Source organism: Poecilia reticulata, linkage group LG7, assembly GCF_000633615.1.
Source record: "Poecilia reticulata strain Guanapo linkage group LG7, Guppy_female_1.0+MT, whole genome shotgun sequence".
NCBI classification, from domain to species: domain Eukaryota; kingdom Metazoa; phylum Chordata; class Actinopteri; order Cyprinodontiformes; family Poeciliidae; genus Poecilia; species Poecilia reticulata.
The window spans coordinates 13022338-13032000 of record NC_024337.1 but is presented as its reverse complement, the minus strand read 5'-3'; the positions used below and the strand labels follow the sequence as shown (position 1 = coordinate 13032000).

At 38.6% G+C, this 9663-nt stretch overlaps 3 protein-coding genes across 6 annotated transcripts in view; 1 reads left to right on the top strand and 2 right to left on the bottom strand.

The window, feature by feature from the left end:
- Nucleotides 1–413, top strand: part of LOC103467923 (tubulin alpha-1B chain-like) — a 2908-nt gene extending 2495 nt beyond the window's left edge. The window contains exon 5 of the mRNA XM_008414688.2: nt 7–413. Coding sequence (XP_008412910.1) covers nt 7–282 — 276 coding nt within the window. The 3' untranslated portion in view covers nt 283–413. The remainder of the gene's footprint in view (nt 1–6) is intronic.
- LOC103467914 (tubulin alpha-1A chain) overlaps nt 1–4695 on the bottom strand; it is a 17134-nt gene extending 12439 nt beyond the window's left edge. The window contains exons 1-4 of one of the 2 annotated variants that reach the window (XM_008414662.2): nt 4585–4695; nt 3595–3817; nt 3367–3515; nt 2291–3217 (exon numbers count right to left, since the gene is read on the bottom strand). In XM_008414662.2, the coding sequence (XP_008412884.1) occupies nt 2291–3217; nt 3367–3515; nt 3595–3817; nt 4585–4587 (1302 nt within the window). In that variant the 5' untranslated portion in view covers nt 4588–4695. Of the gene's footprint in view, nt 1–2183; nt 3218–3366; nt 3516–3594; nt 3818–4584 lie in introns of those variants that run through there. The other variant, XM_008414663.2, reaches the window with a different exon arrangement.
- Nucleotides 4696–6235: 1540 nt separating this feature from the next.
- The window catches only part of ccm2l (CCM2 like scaffold protein), a 10549-nt gene continuing 7121 nt past the window's right edge, over nt 6236–9663 (bottom strand). For 2 of the 3 annotated variants that reach the window (XM_017305690.1, XM_008414664.2), the window contains exons 9-11: nt 9290–9428; nt 8280–8427; nt 6236–6503 (exon numbers count right to left, since the gene is read on the bottom strand). In XM_017305690.1, the coding sequence (XP_017161179.1) occupies nt 6368–6503; nt 8280–8427; nt 9290–9428 (423 nt within the window). In that variant the 3' untranslated portion in view covers nt 6236–6367. The remainder of the gene's footprint in view (nt 6504–8279; nt 8428–9289; nt 9429–9663) is intronic. The other variant, XM_008414665.2, reaches the window with a different exon arrangement.

The window sequence follows — 9663 nt, the reverse complement described above, 5'->3', positions numbered from 1 at the left end:
CCACCAACTGTGGTTCCTGGTGGTGACCTCGCCAAGGTCCAGAGGGCTGTGTGCATGCTGAGCAACACCACTGCCATTGCAGAGGCCTGGGCTCGGCTGGATCACAAGTTTGACYTGATGTACGCCAAGCGTGCRTTCGTCCACTGGTATGTGGGTGAGGGAATGGAGGAGGGAGAGTTCTCCGAGGCCAGGGAGGACATGGCAGCTCTGGAGAAGGATTACGAGGAGGTTGGAGTCGACTCCATTGAGGGTGAGGGAGAGGAGGAAGGAGAAGAATATTAAAAGAACCACAGAGAAGTCAGGAAAGCAGAAAGTGATTACATGCACTGTGTTCTTGAATGCATTCCAAACAGAGATGTTCGTCCATCAAAGTATCATGTTTGCCGTTTGAATAAAACTCCTGAAATGATCAAGTTTGGCTTTGTTCTGAATAAAATCTCTGTGATTTAAAGTTATTTGTCTTGTATTCATTCTAAAATCCTATTTCCAATATGCTATGAATGCATTGCGTCTGGTACATGACATACATGTCAGTTATCTTAATGGTATGATCAGAAATCGCCCAATTCTCTGCTTTTATGTTTTGCAGCATGCTGCCCTCCTGTGGCTACACAGAGTAACTATTGATAGTCCCTGCAGGATTAAAATGTAAAATTCAACCAAGTCTCTGAAAACACAATTAACCATCCTATATTTCTTAAGTTGATATGACTCAGAATATGGGATATGGTTCACCAGAACACTCCCAAAATCCATTACCTCAGGCCAAGAGAATAATTGTAACTTTTTTATTTCAGTGTCATGATGAGCTCTGAAACATGTCAGTACTGTTTAGATGCTCACACACTTGATTAGCAACTATTTTCTCAGTTTAGATAAGAAAGGAATATTATGCCTGTAATTTAAGTTTGAAACAATAATTGCTAAAGGTTTAATTACAGTTACCATGTAAACCCGCAGTACTAAGGACAGATTAATATCTAATATGGTTGCAGTAGTAAAAGGCAACACTTTAATTTGGTTGTTATTTTGTCCAAAGGTTTTGATGAAACTTTTATAAACCTCAGATCAGATTCAACAGTGTCAGTGCTGCATCGCTTACTGAGGATGAAGAATGGATGGCTCAGTTATAACTAAGCTTAGCAACTGTACTAAATAGAAACCTAGTATTATTCTTTATGAAGGGTCTTTATACAGCAGTCAACCATTTCTCCAGGTTAAATAGGACTCTAGATGAGCAGAGCACCGTTTTAGTAGAATTAAACCTGAGAGCCAGCATGAGTTTTCTTTAAGGGGTTTCATTGTCTCAATGTATGAAGAGCTAGGGATTATATTGCTGATCTTTGCTTCTGAACCCAGAAATGTAATTGTTTTAAAGTTTAGCATTGTATGAATTGGTCCCTCAAGTTTTGAGTACTCAGCTAAACTGAACTCATAAGGTAGTGGCATTTCTTTACACAATATAATTTGTCAGCACAAGCTGTGAAGTATGGTGAGTTGGTAGGACTAATGTTTCTTTAAAGGGATCCACCATGAGTTATAGATCTTATTTGGGAAATATTTTAGGTGTAAAAACAATGCAGTAATACATGTTTAGTTATGAATTTTAAATATATACTGTCAGGAATGTCAGTGTTGTTCACACTGCAATGCATTCTGGGTAAATGTGTATCAGTCCAGCTGCCTGGCTCCTCCAGTCAAAACAGTGATGCCTTTTATTGTACTTCAGCAACAGGACAGGTGTGTAGGGTCCAAACTTCCTCCTAGTGGTTTCACATTCATTAGTGATCTAGCTCCTTGGCGCCGCTTGTTTTTCCGTGCCAGTCTGATGTGGTGGTAACCATAGACATGAATACAGTGGTAACACCAGACTGTTACAGACACCATGGTGATGTCAGTACAGCTCCTGTTAGCATCTCAAAGAATCCTGGATCCTTGTAAGCCATTAAGAGTGAAAGGGTCATAATCTCAATCAGCAACATGTTTAAATTCTCCTATATTTCGTCTTACTCAGAACGATTTGGTCAACAGGAATGAGATGTACACAAACTTGTTTGTACAGTTGCTGAGAATTTCTGCCCCCCAAGTGGTCAAATCAAGTCATGTTTTTCCATTCTTAGAGATGTGTAGAAATGGTTACTTCAGCCCACCATAAAAAATGAATAAAATCAAAGGGACAATTACTGCAGCAAGACATCTTTATTTTGAACATTCAGAAGTGTAGACAGACAGACAATGCCATTTAATATTCTTCTCCTTCATCCTCATCTCCCATGCTATCAGCACCAACCTCCTCGTAATCCTTCTCCAGAGCTGCCATGTCCTCCCTGGCCTCGGAGAACTCTCCCTCCTCCATTCCCTCACCCACATACCAGTGGACGAAYGCACGCTTGGCGTACATCARGTCAAACTTGTGATCCAGCCGAGCCCAGGCCTCTGCAATGGCAGTGGTGTTGCTCAGCATGCACACAGCCCTCTGGACCTTGGCGAGGTCACCACCAGGAACCACAGTTGGTGGYTGGTAGTTGATGCCGACCTTGAAACCAGTGGGACACCAGTCCACAAACTGGATGGTGCGTTTGGTTTTGATGGTGGCAATGGCAGCATTCACATCTTTGGGCACCACATCGCCACGGTACAAGAGGCAGCAGGCCATGTACTTGCCGTGGCGAGGGTCACATTTCACCAACTGATTGGCTGGCTCGAAGCAGGAATTTGTGATCTCAGCTACCGTGAGCTGCTCATGGTAAGCCTTCTCTGCAGATATCACTGGGGCATAGGTGGCCAGAGGGAAGTGGATACGAGGGTATGGCACCAAGTTGGTCTGGAACTCAGTCAGATCAACATTCAGGGCACCATCAAAACGGAGAGACGCAGTGATGGAGGACACRATCTGACYGATCARCCTGTTCAGGTTGGTGTAGGTGGGGCGTTCGATGTCCAGGTTCCTGCGGCAGATATCGTAGATGGCCTCGTTGTCCACCATGAAGGCACAGTCGGAGTGCTCCAGGGTGGTGTGGGTGGTCAGGATGGAGTTGTAGGGCTCCACAACMGCAGTGGACACYTGGGGAGCTGGGTARAYGGARAACTCCAGCTTGGACTTCTTTCCATAGTCAACAGAGAGACGCTCCATCAGCAGGGAGGTGAAGCCAGAACCGGTTCCTCCACCGAAGCTGTGGAAGACCAGGAAGCCCTGCAGGCCTGTGCACTGGTCAGACTGAGGATACAAACAGAGAACGTTGCATGTTACCAGACTATATTCCACTGTTCTTACAATAAGGCAATTAAAACCTCCATGCAAATATTCTCTTCCAAATTAAACATTTTGAAAACAAATTGAATAGCTCCGTGTCTGAATTCACCCACCAGCTTGCGGATCCTGTCCAGAACCAGGTCGATGATCTCTTTGCCAATGGTGTAGTGTCCTCTGGCGTAGTTGTTGGCAGCATCTTCCTTCCCAGTGATCAGCTGCTCTGGGTGGAACAGCTGGCGGTAGGTCCCAGAGCGAACCTCATCTGGAAAAGACATTTACATCATCATGAGTTATAAAATTAATCACAAACCATAAAATTAATCATAAATAGACAAGCTTACCGATGACAGAGGGCTCCAAGTCTACAAAAACGGCTCTGGGGACGTGCTTCCCTGCTCCGGTCTCACTGAAGAAGGTGTTGAAGGAGTCATCTCCTCCTCCAATGGTCTTGTCACTGGGCATCTGTCCGTCCGGCTGGATCCCATGCTCCAGGCAGTAGAGCTCCCAGCAGGCATTGCCGATCTGAACACCGGCCTGACCGACGTGCACTGAGATACATTCACGCTGGGAGGAAAAAAAAACACCAAGTCTTGTAAAAAGTTTCATTTCTAAAGAATGCTGAAAGCCACATGTCTTGTCCTATTATAGTCAATAGCTTCAAGGTCATAAGTCACATGGTGTGCACACTGTACCTCGCTTATCAGGAAAAAAGAAAGAAAAAAAAAAAAAACAAGCGCTTGTATGAGGAACTAAAAACCAGAACCGGATGACTATAATCACTTGGGGCGTTAAGCAAAGAAAAGAAACACCCCTATGAGATGCATTTCTTTTTTCTTTCCACATTAGGGTTGGGTGGTGGAAGAGAGCAGCACAGCTGCAGCGGATCAAATGGGTCAATATGAAAATTTGGCAACACAATCTGCCAGTTCAACCATGAAAAAGCAGTGAAGCCGAGAGCATTAAGCCGTTGTCACAAAAGGCAGGGACTGTGGTTTCAGAGGCCCAGGAGGCCTCTTCAAAAAGGCGCTGAAACAGAGGAATGCGTCATGCTCCGTGCCTCTGAAAAGAGGCCAAAGAACAGCCGGAAACACGCCCATGACTCAACTTACATTTCGGCTGAGGGAGGCCTGGGCACTTTAATTTATTTATTCATTTATTTTTTAAATATCCTGCCGTCAGAAAGCTTATGTTCAAAGCCATGAAAAAAAAATTAAATATGCAAATACCGATGTCTGATTTAACCATTGTTTAAGCTCAAACTGAGACGACAAACGACCATTATTTTTAAGAAGAAAAAAATCGGACTGATGCATTTATAGTTTCATACTCACCATGTTTCCACAAAAACTGAAGCGTTGGGATGACGAAAAAGAACAAAAAGTAGTTTTCTCCCACGGAGAGACTGTTAAGAGTCTGTTGCAAGAGAGGAAACTGATAAAAAAGAAGAAAGACAGGCGGTGCCTATATACCGGCTTATCAGGGCAGGGCTTAATCCTATTGGTTGGATGTCACATGACACGTATTCCTATTGGTTGAGATCAAATTAAATTGGCAGATAATGTTACGACACACCACGAGGTCTCTGGAAAAACCAGCGCCTGTCCTGCATTGTGTCTGTATTAATTCACACACAGGCTTCTATCGTCATTTTAATTAATCATTTTTTGAAAATATATTATGGCTTCGTTTTATTGGATGTTGGCAAATCACTAACATCATAAAAGTTTATCCGTTTTCAAAAGACAATGACATTTTATTAAAGACGTGTTAGTTATAAATGTCATGTAGGTAATTGTAGTTTTATCAATGTACAGTGTCACAACAACAAAATAACAGTTTTACTCAATAAAACAGGACAGCCTTGTACTGTTTTATGCGTATTTAAAAATGCCCCTCACAATATGGCGCCGACGTTGACGTAAGCCAGTACGTCCGGGCGCTGGTCCTCGGTGCCAGCGATTAGCCAATATCGATAACATGAAACTATACTGTGCCTTCTTATAAAAGTGATGCATTACAACGACTGTTGAACCCCGTAAGAGAAAAAACACAGACAAAAGTTGAAACTTATTTTAGAACAGGCGGACTTCCTGGTTTTTGATCGCGTTCATGTCGTCACATTATCTGATTTAATTTTAACCAATAAGAACGGGTGTCACATGGCATCCAACCAATGTGATTAAACCATGCCTTTCAAACGGTAAACCATTATAAAGAGCGCGACCTAGCTTCCTGCTGCTTTTGCTCAAGATTTTTCTATGGGACAAACTAGTTTTTCCTCATTTTTTTCTCATCCCAGCACTTTAGATTTCGTTTGTAAAGATAGTTAGTGAGAATCTGTATCTTATTGACTTCGTTGGACAAATTGTTTGGTCTCCTCTGCAACCAAACATAGAGGAGTACTTTTGTTTTTATGTTAATCTGTAACAAATTTCCAGTAAAATGTAAAAATTCTGAAACACTGAATTTCTTTAACAAAATCTTTAGGGTAAAGCCAGACAAAACTCACTAAAACTAAACATTGAAGAAATGACGAATATGTTCATTTTGTAGTGTCTGTTAAACTGCATCTAACTCTTTTGTTTTAAAACATTCAACAACTTAAATACAGACATTTGTTTCTACACAGATTTTAGATTTGCAAAAGGCAGACATAAAAATGTTCACAATTTTGCTGCCAAGAGAATTTTCTGATAATTTCTGTTCCTTTTAATACTGATTGTTGAATGAAACAAAAATGATAAGATCCAGTTTTTATTAAGTCAGATCTTCATTAGGATCAGGTAGATAAACGGAATTAAAAAGCTAAGTAGAATATGGAATATTTAGCATTTCTATCAAAAACTGTAGTGTATTTTGTCTTGTTTTTACTGTAGTTCTTCCTGAATTTATTTTGGTTTTTTTGCACGTCTCAAAATGGTTGCTAGTTTTTCATGAAGAACTTTTACTTCAAAATAGATCTAAACACAGAATTGTTTTAACTTAGAATCAAAATCAGCTTTATTCACCAAGTTTGTGCACAAATACAATTTGACTTTGGTTCCTTTTTACTGTGAATGAAAACACAGAATTGTTGGGAAATCTCTCTCTTAAGTCTTTTCTTCTCTGCCTTCATCAGAGGTAGTAGTCTTCCTCTTCGATGTCTCCGTGCGTGTCCTGGAAGCCCAGCGCCTGGATGTCGTGGGTGATGTCAGTGATCCGTCGGTTAAATTCCTGAGAGCCTGTTGGTAGAGAGCCGTTGTCGTACCTACTGACAGAAGAACGGCTGTTATCTATGGAGGACCAAAACCGACGTAATAAAAAAATAAAAGAATAAATCTATAAATAAAAGAATAAATCTATAAATAAAAGAATAAATATATATATATTGATAAGAAATAAAAGCATAAATATATTTTTGGAGGACCAAAACTGACATAATAAGAAATGTTTAGGGGAAATGAACAAGAAAATATATACATTACTTGACGGAAATTCACGTGTAAGGAAAAGGAAAAACTAAATATATATTTATGCTTTTATTTCTTATCAAAAATATATTTATGCTTTTATTTTTTATCAAAATCTATATTTATTCTTTTGTTTATACATTTATTCTTTTATTTATATATTTATTCTTTTATTTTTTATTATGTCGGTTTTGGTCCTCCATAGTTATCTTGCTGACAGGTTTTTGTATAGATAGAAGAACTAAATCAAACAAAATGCAGGATATAAACTAATAAAACCAAAGTAAACTACAGGTGCATCCTGTAAAGATCATCAAAATGTTGATCTATTTTACTTGTAAAAATAAAAATAATTAAACATAGATAAAATGAAGGAAATCTATGTTTGGCAGAGAAAACTGACGTTTTTCACATACCCAACTACTCTGCTCAAAACATAAAAATCTGGCACAATTTTAAAGGAAACAAACATGCTTTTCAAGAACCAAACAAAGAAATAATCAACCAAACACACGTTTCCTTAGTGAGACGTCAGCCTATGAAATAAAATCTGGGTAACACTTTATTTGAAGGGGGTGAATAAGACTGTAATAAACATGACATAACACTTGACATGAACATCAATAAGCCTCATGAATATTTATGACTGTTGTCATAAAGCGTCATTCGGTAAATTAGGACACTTTTAATACAAAGTTGACATTATTCAAAATGTCTTTGTTATGACAACTTGACATTAACCAATAAATCATTACTGTTTAAACTTTACCTTTAATAACATAAAGTTACCTAATTTTTAAAGTGCAATCAGTAATACTTTTATAACAAATTTATATCAGTAATGATTTATTGGTTAATGTCAAGTTGTCATGACAAAGACATTTTGAATAATGTCAACTTTGTATTAAAAGTGTCATAATTTACCAAATGATGCTTTATGACAACAGTCATAAATATTCATGAAGGCTTATTCATGTTCATGTCAGGTTTTATGACATGTTTATGACAGTCTTATTCACCCCCTTCAAATAAAGTGTTACCAAAATCTGTGCATGTATTGTACCGTCTGTTCCATATTTAGCCTGGGATTTCAGTCCACGCCTTGTGAATCCACACTGATTGACTCACAATCTTTTCAAGGCCTCCATTCTCACTGTTCCTTAAGTACACATTTACCAAAACAACTCCATATTTTCTCCAGTTTTATGTATTTATATTTAAAATTTGTTCTTAAAGGCCGTAGCGGAAATTAAGTCAAATATCACCTTTTTCTTTTCCCCACTCATTTTTTTGTTAAAATAAGTTTGAATGTTTTATTGAAGCTTAAAATTCTGACTAACTGTCAAGTCAGCAGTCTTCTCTAAAATAGTTTAGGTCAGTTTCAGTATTAAAAATGTCTTTTGGTGTCATGTAATATAATTTTTGTTACAGAGAGACAACAATTTGTGTTTTCATTTGTTATAATCATCAACCTAAACAGAAATAAGCTCTTATTTAAAATAGATCACTTTTTGTGTGATGAATCAATCATGAACTGAATTATTGAAAATAAACTTTTCACTTCCATTTCCACGTACCCTCTCATGGCTGTGGCCGAGGTGTTGCTCATGCTGCGTTTAATTCGTCCAAAGCTGTCGGTTAAAATCCCGCCCTCTCGGATCCCGATGCTTTCAAGGAACTCCTCGAACACGCCGACATCTTTGTCTGGAATAAACGGCCGCATGCCTGAAGAACCAAAGGATGAGCATGTTAATGGGCCCAAATGAAACAAACCAGGATTCCAAGACAAGAACATTTCACAGGGAATTAAACTTTTCTGAAAAAACAGACTTTCCCAAAATAATGTTGTATTTCCACCATTAATACATTAAAATGTTCAGTCTTAGTCCAACAATTCATTCTTGAATAACAGAATGTGGAAGAAAATAATCTACATTACAATCTTTTTCTCTCTTTGTGTACTTTTTAATAGCATCCTAGCATCTCAACTGAAATATTTACATATTTTGCTTTGTATACATCCTTCTGTGAAACTGCACCTGGTTTTATATATTAAATTTGAGGTTTCAGGTCTTAATTCACCTGTAGCTGTTTTTAACGCAGATGTCAGCATGATTCATATTGAATTATGAAGATGTCGGCTTTATTTAGAGGTATGTCCACCTTAGCAGAAAAATATATTGGAGACACATCAGAAGAATGAATTTTGAACAACTTTAAGGAAATAAACAACTATACTGAATGATTCTTCTTTTCCCTTTATTGTGTTGACTGTGTATGTTTTCTCATATATGTGATGCTTGACATATTTGTCATAGTATAATTCATTTGTCTGAACTTATGGCCTCTGTTTTGTATTTGTTTATTTTGTAGTTACTTATATTTTGAATGTATGTAATATGCATGTATTTTTATTTGTTTATTTTTGCAGTCACTTTTATTCTGCGTGTGTTATGTAATCTAGGCATGTTCAGTATTTTTAGTTGTTCATGTTGAATCTGGGCACCTCAGGAAGAGTAGATGCGGAGAACTGCAACCGATGAGGATCCAGATAAAAGAAAACAACAACTCCGTCTCGGTCTCTCACCCAGCAGCAGGAATTTGCGCTCGTCTCCATACAGCTGCAGCAGTTCGGAGCAGAAGTGGTCGATGTTTGAACCCAGCCTGTACTCTCTCAGCAGGACTGCAAACTGCTGCAGCTCCAGAGGATTCAGCTTGTTCCTCAGCTGCACATAAACACACACAGGGGTTTATTTACTTTATATGAAATGGCCAAACGAGGAGAAGCAGCATTCAGTTTCTATGCACCACAGATTTGGAACAAACTTCCAGAAAACTGTAAAACAGCTGAAACACTGGGTGCCTTTAAATCTCAACTTAAAACCCACCTGTTTAGAGTTGCTTATGGCTAAATTAGGGTTAGAGTGCGGGTTTTGATGTCTTCCATGTTTTTATGTCTTT